Here is a 15518-nt window from a genome sequence, read left to right as displayed (position 1 = left end):
AAGCCTGTTCTTTAAAACAACTTGCAGTTGTCGATGGAAAACATCTTGCGACGTCAAGAAATACAGAAATCTATATCATTTAAAGGAAACTTTCCTTTGCAAGAAACTAATTTAAAGCCTGACTGATTCCACTCCAAAATTTATCCAAAATAAACTCCACTCTAGAGACTCCACTCCTGTGACTCCACTCCAAAATTGAGTGCAGACTCCACTCCACCACTCCACTTCACTCCATGACTCCACTCCATATTTTACACGGTACCTTATAATTATTTATTTTTTTTTTGTTTCAAATCTGTAACTCTTTTTACTCTTATTTTATGCAGAATCTACATGGATGGTTTTGGGGAGTGTTTTGAAGCAAGCACCGTATCAGATTTTCAAGAGTAACGTTTATTTACTAAACATTAACCATATGCAGGCTTTATGAGACTGTTTTGGGGAACAACAGTTAAAGACCACACAAATAATTTGGACTACATGTCCAGTTTCCTTCACAGCATTTCTTACACTTTTTGGTGTTGCAGTCGACAGCCATATAGATTGTAAATTTAAGATTTGTATAAAAATGCCTAATATTGACGGTTTTCCATGCCAGAATTTTCTTGCAAAATATTGCATGCTATGTGATAAAACAATCGTTAACGTTAGAGTTCTTTTTCTTTTTTACTTTTTTTCTACGATGACCGTCTCCTAGGAGCCTGGTTATTCGATTCACCACAAAATGAGCATTTCATTTTTTTTTCATATATAAATATTATAAATAACCAGTCCTGTCAATCAAGTACATCTCGTCATTTCATAATATTAATCGAGCACAAACAGCGCGGAAACTGAAGCGGAAATGTAAGGCTGCGGTTTAACGGTTTTTATTGCCTTCGGCAGCACAGGTATAAATTGTTCGTTCATATGTGTTTCGCAGTTCTCGGATTGCAATGCTGCAAGGTAAATGAAAGAGAACATGTAAGAACCGTTTTATTTTATCACGTTAAATTTATTATTACAATGTGAACTTGCCCGATTAATAATTTTAATATATGAATATAGTAGAACCCATGATGTATAGTGTTTGTCAGTGAGCGAGTTGGATTTTACAGCGTATTAAACGGTAAAAGTCAAGTTAAAAACATCGTTAAAATATTGTTTATTTAAAACACGTAGAATTACGTACTATGTATGTTTCGTGTACATGAATTTAGAAAAGTGAATTTTTATGTATTTTATTGACATTACGACATTTTTACAATTGGACGCACTGTTTTCATTTACCGATATGAGGCTAAAAACTTACAATGATGTTTCAGTATGAACAATCTGTTACTACAAATTCTAATTTGTAATGTAGTCAAATTTTTAACACGGTGTCAATCCGTAAAGGATATCTCGTAGCGCATTTTACCGTGCCCAGCACCTCGAAGCGCAGGGCACAGGAACCTCATAGCTCAAAACAAACTAGGTATGATGGACTCCGGTAAACATGTTTATAAAGAAGGTAATACGATTTATTAAGACTCTCGCCATGTCTCATGGAACTTTTGATACGTTTATTTTTGTAGTATGATATGCATTTAATGCAACGAAGGGCAAAACAACGTTCTCTATCGAAAATAAATTGCCCAGATCACGGCGTATTATGTAAACCATGACAAATATTTGGTTAAAGTATAGTAGTTGCAGTATAAGTTTTTATTTATTCAGTGTAAAAGAGTTAAAAACAATTAACACAGTCCTAAATGACCATTCACACAAGTGCTCCATAAAACGAGGAAAAGGCGTATTTTATAAGGTACCTGTAATTTTAAATGCATGGGATACCTTTTCGCAAATGCAAATTGTTCAAAATATATTGCACAGGACTAGGTGTATGACACATGACTCCTTTAAGCTTCACACACAAAATTGTATAATTGTACACATAAATATTGACTTGACGTTATATGTTGTACAGAAAAAGTACTTACATACGCGTTCCTGAAAAATAAAACACTGATTTTCATATAAATATCTAGTACTTACATACTTTAAATGCGTTCTATATAAAGAGAAAATCGTCTTACAATTCTCTGTTTTTTTCTAACTTACAAAATCTTTGCTTCTGTAGCTGTTTTTTTATGAACTCATGTATTATACAAGCGCTATTTGGGTGTGTCCAAACTCTAACATACTGAAATAAACTTCCTCGAAAAATATAGATTTCTCATTCTCTAACAATAAACATTGTTTTATTTTAGATTAAATGTAAGAAAACGAAGTCCATTCTTTGGTTGCATAAACCAAAAACAAATGTCAAACTGGAAAAATAAACAGTTTAGAACGAGAAAATAGCTGTACGCAACCTATGAAAAGAAAAATGCAAAACCCATACAGTCGATGTATTTATGCAAAGTATCCTAAGAAAAAAATAGCATTGAAATTACTGAAAATACTTTCAAAAATTAACAAAACGGAAACGTTACTTCCCTCATCGGGAAGCTCTTGATATAAGATTTATATTAAATTATTCGTTTTTCAAAAAGTACCGATAAGTTAAGCAAATAACAAAAAAAAAACCTGAGTGGAAAGGGAATCTTATTATGGCTGAATACAAATTTAATGTAAATATGGACCGTTCTCCAGCAAAACCGGGCTTATTGACGTTCGTGACGTTATTTGGAAATTCCAGTTTAAAGGTTGACGTCATCAACACAGTGCGTCATCAACTTTTCAGAAAGTTTACAAACAACACGTGTGTAAATTAAATCGATTGTTTTCTTGTTTTTGGATAGATCTAGTTAATGATAATTAAATATGGATGAGGAGTTAGAGGTAAGAGTTTTCTTCTAAACCAATAGTTCACTAATAATGATTTGTGCATTGCTTTGTGCATTTTAGAAATGTGTAACTTACATTTGTTTACTTTTGAGACAGAAGTGACCTCAGAAAGTCGGTATCAGAAAACCCGACAAAAAGTTCAAAGATGAAGACCTAAGAAAGGAAGAAAATATAATTTTGTCCCGCTAGATATATCTATTTAGAGTTTTTTTCTCATGATTTAGCGTAAAGCATCTCGATCTACATCAGATTTCTACGATTCCCGGTGTCCCCACCCACTATATAAATTGCATCGTCAAGTTTCCGTTAAACGCTCGATGCAATTTGAGAGATTTATTTTTCATACAAAGACACCAGCTTATATGTTGTTGAGATCAATTGGCACGGCAAACATACAAAAAATAAATAAAAAATGTAAAAAGCAAAAATTTAAGCGGGCCGTAGCTGCCTTACGATATATTATGGTTATATACAATAAAAATCAGTTGCATAGCATCTACTGAGTCACTGGCCGAGCGGTCTAAGGCGCTTGTAATTACTGTTTCTTTTGGTAGTCAGACAGGCGTGGGTTCGAAACCTGAAAGAGGAATTTGTTTTAATTCTTTTTTTTTTTTACTCAATAAAATTACGATATTTCTATTATTCGAAAAATTGACTTTCTAGAACGAGAACTTTAAAAAAAAACAAAAAAAAACTCAATGAATGAATTTAAATAATTTACCATTTTTGGATATAGATTGGCTCGTCATTTAGAATCTAAATTGAAGTCATTCTTTTATCATCCGAAATTACATTTCTCTATAAGCACTATAACTCTATATATAGGAAAACAGTATTATGGTGAGTTATAAATCTTGCATCAAATTCTTGATCGATACAGTAGAAGAGAAATAAAGATTGCGACTAGATTGATTTACAATTCCTTGCTTATTGCACCAAATTATCACTTTTGTCCGAAGAAATAAAACACATTGAAATATATTCAATCATTTTCAGGAGCTGGAGAGTTTGTTTTTCCGAACATTTGGGCGGACCCCGAGTGCTACCCCATGTGTCTCACAGATGAGTGATTACAGTGATGAAGAGGAAAGTGATTTCGATGAACATATTGAGTTGGGCAGTGTAGCAGATGTTGACCAAAGAGTAAGGCAGTATCTGGATAGTTTACCAGCTAGCCATTCGGATGAAAGTGAGGAATCTAGCAACGAGAACGATGAAAATAGGACATCGCCATCGTTGGCTCAAGCTGACCCGGATTTGATTAGGGTAAGACAATTTAAGTCAGTTGGTTGTGGTTGCCAAAGAAACTGTCATGCCTGTTTTGAAATAGATGAGTTGCACGGACACATTCTAAATATTAGAGAAATGGAAAAACAAGATAAGGAAATGTACATAATGGCAACATTGGCTGATAGCAGAGACAAAGAAAACACAAAGAAAGGGAGGAAACGTGTTAGATTTAGACATGACTTCAAATTCCAAGGCAAGTTTGTGTGCAGAAAGACTTTTATGCTTGTTTTTGACATTGGAAAACACAGTCTACAGAACATTATGACACATGTAAATAAGAATGGTGTTGCTCCAAGGATACACGGAAATACTGGAAGGAAAACGGCAAAATCACTCGTTTTTGAGGACATTAAAAGATTGGTGCAATTTGTATCTAATTATGCAGATGACTATGGTTTTGCCACAGCCTGCAGCACCACGAGGTGGCGACAATATAGCACCAATTTATCTTACAAGTGAAACAACAAAGATGAATTTACATGAAAAATATGTGAACATGTGCGCGCAGTTAGAACCACCCTGTCGTTCTGTGAAGTATTCCACGTTTTGTAATATATGGACACATTGTTTGCCACATATTAGGATTGCTACTCCACGAGATGACGTGTGTGCCACGTGTGAAAAGATGAGAAAGGCCATTGTGGATTCGGTTACGGAGGAGGAAAAGATACAATCAACAAGCAACTTTCAGAACCATGTGATATATGCACAAAAAGAGAGGCAAGTCTATAATGACTGCATTAAAATGGCAAAAGAGTCCTACCAAAATGAAAACCTGGAAAAGTATGTACATTACACGTTTGACTTTTGCCAGAATGTTAGTATCCCTCACCATTCCAGACAAATGGGCCCCTTGTATTTTCTCACTCTGAGAAAAGTGCAGATTTTTGGTTTTCGGATCGATGGAATGCCTAAACAGTTGAACTTTCTAATAGATGAAAATGAAACTATTGGGAAAGATGGAACGTCAACACATGGGCCGAATGCAGTTATATCCATGCTAGATTATGCCATGAACTCGTACAGTACTGGGGAAACAAAGTGTGCCATACATGCTGATAATTGTCCAGGTGAGATTGTTTTACATATCAGAACGCGAATATCGGTAATAATAAAACAATATTAAAGGAATAAACGCATTTAAATCTATGTGAAGAAAAAGTTTATAACCACTTTTCAATAAACAGTAGAGCTACAGTTTTCAATGATTCACTTAGGTCTTATAAAGCTATACTAATTAGATTGATAATGCTTTATTCACGTACGGTGGCACAGAGGTGACATAGATGTTTTTTATATTAATACGTGCTTACGTAATAACTAATACGTGCGCACGTACTAGTACAAAAAACATCATCGCACATACTATAAAAAACATCTTCGTACGTAACAAGTAATACGTGCGCACGTACTATTACAAAAAAAAATCATCGCACATACTATAAAAAAACATCTACGTACGTATAAAGTAATACGTGCGCACGTACTAGTACAAAAGCATCATCGCACATACTATAAAAAAACATCTACGTACGTATAAAGTAATACGTGCGCACGTACTAGTACAAAAAGCATCATCGCACATACTATAAAAAACATCTTCGTACGGATGAAGTAATACGTGCGCACGTAAAATGTTTTACGTGCGCACTTACTAGTTTATAAAAAACATCTACCTACGCATAAACTAATACGTGCGCACGTAAAACCTTTTATTTGCTCACGTATTACTTTATACGTACGACAATGTTTTTTATACTAGTACGTGCGCACGTATTACTTATACGTACTAAGATGTTTTTTATAGTATGTGCGATGATATTTTTTGTACTAGTACGTGCGCACGTATTACTTTATACGTACGAAGATGTTTTTATAGTATGTACGATGATGTGTTTTGTACTAGTACGTGCGCACGTATTACTTTATACGTACGAAGATGTTTTTTAATAGTATGTGCGATGATGTTTTTTGTTCTAGTACGTGCGCACGTATTAGTTATTACGTGCGCACGTATTAATATAAAAAAAACATCTATGTCACCTCTGTGCCACCGTATTCACGGTAATTGATGTTGCAATTTAAGTTTTGAACATACCAAATTGACTTTCATTAATAATTAATGATTTGCATTACTAAAAATAACATTCTGTTCAACCGTTGAAGCCTTAAGCAAACGTGCATTAATGCAAATAAAAACTTATTTCCATGCTTTATTATTTCCAGGCCAGAACAAGAATCAGTATGTGATTGGATATTTCATGTGGCGTGTCATGACAGGAAGACACCAGGAGATCGAATACCATATGCAGATTCCTGGCCATGCACGCTGCCTTGTTGACAGCGGGTTTGCTTCTTTAAAGAAGCTTTACCGGCGCACCGATTGTGATTCCCTTGTTCAGTTGCAACACGTTGTTGATATGTCGTCTGCTACAAATGAAGCTGTTCGATATCCTGCTTGGCAATGGCGTGACTGGAAATCGTTCTTGGGACCTGTTATCAAACCAATGCGTGGGATAAGGTAGCTATGATATTTTACAAAGCCACTTGTGTCCATAGAAGCAGGCTGTATCAACGAAATGCTTATTTTGCAAAAAAAATAATAATTTGTACTGATTTTGTCCAAAAATGCTAGGTAATGGTAATCACGTTGCACAAGAGTGCGTTACAGAATAAGTAATTTATTGCAAAGCTGTATACATATAAAAAGCAAAGCATTATTTGTTTTCGATGACTACTTCATTTTCTTCTTCATGCAGGAAGTACCAGTACTTCAAGATGTCTTCTGACAAACCTGGTGTAGTAACTGTGAAAGAGAACAGAGACACAGATGAAACGGCTGTAAACGTGCTGCGGTCTCAGGATCGTGTATTTCCAGCAGACGACTTACCAACAGTTATCCCTGCCCATGGACTTACACGAGAACGCCAGGATTACCTTTATAAGGCCGTCAGACCTTATGTACGCCCAATGCACCAGGATAGCACGTGCCCAGCGCCTAGTGATCAGTAGTCGTTTGACATTTGTAGACACTTGAATTGGAATATATATGAGCCGCGTCACGGAAAAATTTGCCTTCGGGAATCTTCGAGGCTTTGCGACCAGCGTGGACCCGGATCAACATTAATTTTTGCTGTTATATTTACGTTGTTATTATAACAATATGTTTAAATATAATGTTAAATAGATGTGAAACTAGACAGACATTGTTTCTTTCTTGAAAGGGCAAAATCTATGAGACTCAAGAATTTTATATACAATTAGTTTTACTCCCATGTTTTGAAAGGGACTAACCCACACATTTTTGACGAAAATATTTTTCTTTCAAAAATCAGTATGTGTTTATTCTGAAAGTTGCTAGTGGCACAAACTAATTGAGATATGAATTTGTCAAAGATGTCCTTATGAATGACAAAATATATTGTGAAAACAGTAGTAAACCGTTGCAACGCTTTTCAAATAATGTAAACAAATACATTATTTTTGTGTTTTTACGGATATTTACTTCTTCTTTTCACCAACTTTATCATTTTTTCAATGTTACATATTCATTTTATTTCAAACTTGGTGAAAATGAATATGTTGAAAAAATCTTGGACAACTGTGGGTTAGTTACTTTAAGATCGCAATGATCACTAGATCTACATGTATATCAAAACGAAAGACGAATTACCATATATGTATCTTATACTGAATAAGACGTTTATTTTGACAGAAGAAATGTTTTCTCCTATAGTTATAGCCTGCAGAATAATGTTGAATAGTAATTATAACTGACACCGAAACACATTTTATAAAGCTCTTTACGACGTTATCATGACGTCATAACAGCGCATTTTTGACGTTCCTGCGCATAGCACCATGTAACTTTAAAACTCTATAAATAAAAAACTTATTTACATAGAATAAAACAGTTTTCACAGTCATACTTGTTTAAGCTTGATAAATTGGAAAATGTCAAAACCTAAAGATCGAAAAAAATGTCATTAAGCCCGGTTTTGCTGGAGAACGGCTCATATACATATCTGTTTTTACATTTCCGGTTCGGGAAGCTTTGAAAAAAAATATAAAAGTTAAATAACAATTTTGTTATGACATTAAAAACTCGGAACGATAGAAATTTAGGTAATGTATTTGACGCCATTTAATGACGACGCCATGTATACTCTGATGCACCGGGCCATGTGATGGAAGCAAGTCAAAATTATGACTTCGCTTCCCAGACGGGAAACAAGTTACTTTATACAGTAACAGGTTTCCAGTTCGGGAAGTAGGGAAAAGCCATAAATTGATTTCCCGCAAACTGGTTATAATTATGGAATGATAGGCCTCGCCACCACGGGGTTATTACATACAAAACACCATTTATAGCAACATATGAAATTATATGAAATACACGTCTTCTGTTGCGTATAAATGACAGAGGTGGTGCTAATGAAATTTAAATAGTTACGTGATTATAACAAGAGACAAAGAAATATTGAGTGTAGGAACTTCGCTTATCAATTTTTTGTAGTCGAAAAAACAACGCAACAGAATACAGTCAGACAGGGATAGCCCACGAAACAAATATAGCAAAATTGCATTTTCACAACTGCTAAAAAATAGAACTCCAGTGCACAGTTTTCGTCATTATGCACTGCTTATGATAATTATATGCGACCTTTCTGACGTCATTCAAGTTTGTAAAATGCATTATGTTACAACAGATGAGAAACTTGCAGTTTGTCCTTTAACTGTCAAATGTTTAGGGCAAAAACGTCAGTGCATGTTTCAAAAGAAACCAGAAAATGAATGACAATAATAACTTTGGCCAAAATGTCCACAATGCATAAATATCATCAATATCAAAACACTTGTACATTACACGCTTAAAAAGGACTCCCATACCATTGCCATTTCGTTTGAATTCAATTTGCATCTTGCTGTAGCTCTTCAAATGATAGCATGGATCGTTTATTATTAGTTAAGTATGTATACCGGGAAAAGCTGTCAGCACTAATGAGCTTGACGAAAACGTGACATGCATCGAAATTATGCGGAAAAATCTGCGTGTTCTCGGCTACTTCAGCTTACACCTGTCAATTGTTTTCACTGTTTTATGAAATTGAATTTTTAAAGTTTCATTTTAGCCATGTATTCATAAGAAATATGTATAGCTAGTTCCGTATAACTCCCGGACTTTTATTGTGAAAATACAGCAAACTTTTATTTACTACGTCTGTGGTTTTTGACAACTCGCTTGTTAGCTCACCAGAGCACAAAGTGCTCAGGGTGAGCTATTGTGATCGCTCACCGTCCGGCGTCCGTCCGTCCGTCCGTCCGTCCGTCCGTCCGTCGTCCGTCCGTCCGTCCACACTTTCCTTTAAACAACATCTCCTCCTAAACCAACAGACCAATTTTGATGAAACTTCACAGGGATGTTCCTTGGATGGTCTTCTCTAAAAATTGTTCAAAGAATTGAATTCCATGCAGAACTCTGGTTGCCATGGCAACCGAAAGGAAAAACTTTAAAAATCTTCTTTTCAAAAACCAGAAGCCCTAGAGCTTAGATATTTGGTGTGAAGCATTGCCTAGTGGACCTCTACCAAGTTTGTTCAAATCATGACCCCGGGGTCAAAATTGACCCCGCCCCAGGGGTCACTTGATTTTACATAGAAAAATCTTAAAAAATCTTCTTCTCGAAAACCAGAAGCCCTAGACCTTAGATATTTGACATGTAGCATTGCCTAATGGACCTCTACTAAAGTTGTTCAAATCATGACCCCGGGTCAAAATTGACCCCGCCCCAGGGTCACTTGATTTTACATAGGAAAACCTTAAAAAATCTTCTTCTCAAAAAGCAGAAGACCTAGAGCTTAGATATTTGACATGTAGCATGCCTAGTGGACCTCTACTAAAGTTGTTCAAATCATGACCCCCGGGTCAAAATTGACCCCGCCCTAGGGGTCGCTTGATTTTACATATGAAAATCTTCAAAAATTTTCTTAAAATAAACCAGAAGGCCTAGAGCTTAGATATTTCACGTGTAGCATTGCCTAGTGACCTCTACAACATTTGTTCAAATCATGACCCCAGGGTCAAAATTGACCCCGCCCCAGGGGTCACTTGATTTTACATAGGAAAATCTTCAAAAAATTTCTAAAAATAAACCAGAAGGCCTAGGTCTTAGATATTTGACCTGTAGTATTGCCTAGTAGACCTCTGCAAAATTTCTTCAAATCATGACCCCGGGGTCAAATTGGCCCCGCCCCATGGGATTACTTGATTGTACATAGAAAAATCTTCAATATTTTCTAAGAATAAACCAGAAGGCCTAGAGCTTAGATATTCGACATGTAGCATTGCTTAGTGGACCTCTACAAAATTTGTTCAAATCTTGACCCCCTCAGGGTCAAATTGACCCAGCCCCAGGGGTTACTTTATTGTACATAGGGAAATCTTCATAAATTTGCTTAATTATAATAAACCAGAAGGCATAGATCTTAGATATTCGATATGTAACATTGCCTAGTCGACTTCTACAAACTTTGTTCAAATCATGACCCCCGGGGTAAAATTGGCCCCGCCCCAGGGGTTACTTGATTGTACATCGGAAAATTTTCCAAAAAATTGCTAAAAATCATCAGTTTGACATTTGAAATATATTACTCTGGTGAACGATCCAGGGTCATCATGACCCTCTTGTTATAATTATGAGTTATATAGGAAAAAATACTTCAAAAATTATCAGATCATATTTCCTAGACTGTTTAATTATAATTACCTGATGACCCTAAGTGATGAGGGATCACTTAACTGTGACCTTGACCTACTTTCTTGTTTTTTAAGATACAGCCTTGAAATTTGGATGACATGTACCGTTTTGCACACCGATCTTAAACCCGACTTTCAGTTACCATGAATGTGACCTACTGACCTACGTTTTTAATATTTTAGCATCAGTTTGCCATTTGAAACATGTGGCTCATATTACTCAGGTGAGCGATCCAGGGTCATCATGACCCTCTTGTTTTTAATTGCGAGGCTCCGGTTCCTACGCTTCGGGGTACTGGGCACAAAAATTGCGCTATGAGGTATCCGTTATGAATTGACACCGTGTTGTCTGCGAGGTACAACGTAGTCGTGAGCCCTGAAATTGTGCATTTATGGTAAGTCATTGAATTTCACGTTTACATAGCAGGTTCTTTATTGATATGAAAATATTCTGTAAAATATAGTAAATAGTTATAGCTATTAAATCGATTTGAAAATATGTACCTGATACCGGTACGAGTAAAATATATTTAAACTATGTTTAGAAATTTCAGGAAGAGGCCGAATGCATTAATAAAACACTTCATCGCATGCCATTTTAGTCTGGTTATACAACGAATCTATGACATTACATCTTAAAATAAAATACGTATGTCCGCAATTCGTCTACTTAAGAATTCAAAGTTTATTTCATGACATTGGGTCGTTAGCAATATTAATGAGATATGTTTACAACATGGACCACCATGTTGTTTGGAGATGGGATTGAAGTGTATTAAAATGTTTGGGTCAATGTCAAATATCTATTAACAGAAAAGGTTTATTTTGCTACTTTGAAACTAGATCCACATACTTTTTCTAGGTTGAATTTTACATTCATAAATGGAACAGTTTAACGTTACTTTCTGCGATCAGAATTGATATACGGCAAATATACGATACTCAAAAAACAAATTGGAAAAAAAAACTGCTGATCACAACACATACAGGAAACTGTAACGAAAATGCTAAGAACGAATAATGTGTTGACGGCTAAGCACAGTCGCACAAAAGTAGAAATTGACCTACTGCTTTTTTGATGAACGAATTGGAAACGTTATTGCAAGCAAGCATATACAACTATTTAAAAAAATAGTTTTCATGTTCTATGATATTCATCTTGAATCGAGGTCAGCTTATTATCTTCCCTTGAAACGGACACTTCATATTTACATAAATGTTTGGGTCGAATAATTGACTTTTCTTCTACCAGGCCTGTCCTTTTCGCAAATGAGATGAATCTACACGTCACTTTTTCTGTTTTGACCAAATTGCGACTCAGGTAAGTATTTTTCCCCGCCCTTTTCTTTGATCTTTATTCTATTAAGTCTTTTTTTATCTTTGAAGTTAAAGTTAACTTAAATATTGATTTAAAAATACATTATAGCTATTGTTAATGTATAGTTTCAAGATAAATTTACATGACCAGTTAGCTTCTTTAACAATTAAATTAGCTGAGGAATCATAAATTATGGTGACTGCCATTTCAAATCGGAATAGGGTATGAGTAAGGTGAGTGCGATTTGCATTTTTTTTTTTTTTGATTTTTGGTTGCGGGATTTATCCTGCTACCAAAGTTAAGTGTATTTCTGACAATCATGTAGTATCTTTATTTGATTCCAAATCACATCCAAAGGAAGGATGTTCATGTGCTACACAAAGTAGTCCCATTCATGGACAATGCGGATGAATTATCAATGATCAAGTAGTTCTTATTCATCCTCTATCCATTCACACTGGTCATTTAGATTATATAAGATCTGTCAATGATTAGGTATTCCAGCCCATGGTTACATCTCTGACTTCCAGCTGTTCATGTAAGGTCAGGCAGAGTTTATCTTAGATATGAGGCACATTAGTATTTGTTTCTTATACATGTATATTTATAGATTTGCATTTTAAATGAAAATAATTCCTGCAAAACCCGCAACCACCAGACATCTCTCAAGGCTTTGATTTATTTAAGCATTCTACGTTTTTTAAAAAGAAATTTACTCTATTTTTTCACGATCTTGTTGTCTGCCTGGACGTGACTTGTAATTAAAAATCTGTGTTATTGTCTTCCTCATTTATGAGAAAAAAGTCTCCTGAGCTCGTTTTCACCAACATTATAAAATAATAAAAAAAGAAACATTAAAAGATAACTTGAAATTTTCTTTTCTTTCATATCATTACTGTGTTAACTCATATTGTTATACATGTCAAAACATCGTGTTTAATACTCTTGAACATTTACAGGCTGCTCAGAAAATACTCAGCATTATACGTATATTATGAATAAGATTAAGGCAAATCGAACATTTTGCAATCGTAAGTGTAAGTCAAAAGTTTATACATTCAACGGTCATATGTACTGACCTACCGATCGATTAATAGAAAACCGATGATTTTCAAACCTCGTGAATGAAATCGCGAGAAGACAAGTTCTTAGTGCATTGGTTGTGTATTAAAAAGAAACTTAACTATTAACTGACACATTCTGAACAGGAATATCAACAACAACACGTGTAGCGTTTGTTAATAGATAATTATTAACTTCCAACGTTTCGGCGTTAAGCTTGCATCAGGGAAGAATGACAATAAAAACAACGGACGTGACGTCCTTAAAACAACGTTGCGTGAAAAGGCGGTAAAATGTATACAGAGTTTAGATCTACATTATTTACAATGTTAACTGAATTCAAAATAACGTTTCTTTAACCAAATTTAACAAACATACCTAGAAATCGTCGGATAGTGTTTATATGATGAATGGGGCGGGGGGAGAGGAGGGGGGGGACAATTACGTAGTAGTGTGCACACTTAAACAATAGAAAGGCTGACACATTCCTCCTCCTCCTCCTCCTCCTCCTCCTCCTCTACTACAACAACAACAATGAGTTGCAAAGAATCCAAAATCAATATGAGGTAGTCAAAACAGAATGTTCGTTGTCAATTCTATTTCGTTTCATAAGAAGGGAAACCACTCTTGTACCGGTATTAACTCATTTCTATGGAGGATAAATACTTCTAACTCAATTTCCAAGGAGGAGGGACCCCTTAATTCACTAATTTTTACTCATTTTCTAGGGAGGAGGAATCCCTCAATCCCTCATTTTACCTCCTCCCAATGAGGAGGGACCCCTCATTCACTCATTTTTGCTTATTTTCTAGGGAGGAGGAACGCCTTATTTACTCATTTTACCTCCTCCCAGGGAGGAGTAGGAGTCCTTCATTCACTCATTTTTACTTATTTTCTAGGGAGGAGGAATCCCTCATTCCCTCATTTTACCTCCTCCCAGTGAGGAGGAATCCCTCATTCACTCACTTTTACTTATTTTCAAGGGAGGAGGAATCTCTGATTCAATTACTTTAAACTAGTTTTGACCACATTGGTTATTATTTCAAAAGACTGGATGTAAAATTGTATAAAGGAAATGCAGTTAATCCACCATACAAACAAAAAACACGCGCTTAAAAATCTTCAACAGGGCTATCATTCAATGCTGTTAAACCGCAACTTTGGTTTTATATAGAAAATAGCAACTGGACAAAGTGTTAAGGTTTCCATTCATAAAATTGACAATGTTTGTTTTGACCATTTTTCGTTTGATCTGGTAAAACAGATGTGTATTGGTTCTTATAGCACAGATATGCATAGGATGCTATTGTTGTGGTGACACACGTGTGTCACTCTTTCTATTGTTTAATTATACACATTTACTGTAAACTTGTTTGGGAATCTCTGTTGATAAAATTAATCATGCTACTGTTCAAGTAAAACAAATGTGTTAGCTTTTCTTTTATTTTTGGTAAAACAGTTGTACATCTTTTACTCAAGTAGAACACATATTTAAACTTTTTTTCTATTGTGTAAATGAAGCAGTTGCTCACATAAAGCTATTATTCATGTAACACAAGTGCACGGAAAGCTATTGTTTTGGTGACACACGTGTGTCAGCCTTTCTATTGTTTAAGTGTGCACACTATTACGTAATTGCCTCTGGATCCGCCCCCCCCCCCCCCCCCCCCCCCCCCCCCAAACATTCATCATTTATACATAATTTCCTATACTTATTTATATAAAAACAGAAATAGGAAGAAACAACAATATACTCGGCATTACCTATCTCTCTATACAAATAGTTAATTGTTCAGTTAATATCAAATAAAACTTTAGAATTTAAACCATCTGGATAGAGCGTTTTCAGTTTATGTATCCACACTGTTTCTTTGCAGAGACGATCAATGTCATTTCTTACAACATCGATAGGCATAAAAATAAGTCCTTTAAGCAATGATCTTGTAAATTGAAATGTGATGCAACCATTGAGGAAAAAGTAGAGTCAGTAATACTATTAATATCAAATAGGTGACTGTTCATGCGTTTTAATACAGGTTGCTTAGTTTGTCACACATACTGTTTGTCACATTTTTTTTCTGACATATTCTGAACACTCTTTGAAACATTTTTGAAAAGATCGAGCTCTATAGATCTACCTTATAATGTTTTATTCTACCTGTTCTTTTATGAACATCCCGGATACATGTTGGTGGACAAATTGAGCACGATTTCAAACTGTGTTGAAAGCCGTATGTTCATGCATACAATTGATGCATTTCATTTCTACAGATTTTAAGCT

General features: G+C 35.2%; 1 protein-coding gene across 1 annotated transcript in view; it reads left to right on the top strand.

The window, feature by feature from the left end:
- Positions 1 to 880: 880 nt before the first annotated feature.
- Positions 881 to 15518, top strand: part of LOC123540829 (uncharacterized) — a 30720-nt gene continuing 16082 nt past the window's right edge. The window contains exon 1 of the mRNA XM_045326143.2: positions 881 to 963. Coding sequence (XP_045182078.2) covers positions 950 to 963 — 14 coding nt within the window. The 5' untranslated portion in view covers positions 881 to 949. The remainder of the gene's footprint in view (positions 964 to 15518) is intronic.

Source organism: Mercenaria mercenaria, chromosome 16, assembly GCF_021730395.1.
Source record: "Mercenaria mercenaria strain notata chromosome 16, MADL_Memer_1, whole genome shotgun sequence".
Taxonomy (NCBI): domain Eukaryota; kingdom Metazoa; phylum Mollusca; class Bivalvia; order Venerida; family Veneridae; genus Mercenaria; species Mercenaria mercenaria.
The sequence above is the reverse complement of the archived record's forward strand: the minus strand, read 5'-3'. Positions and strand labels throughout refer to the sequence as shown.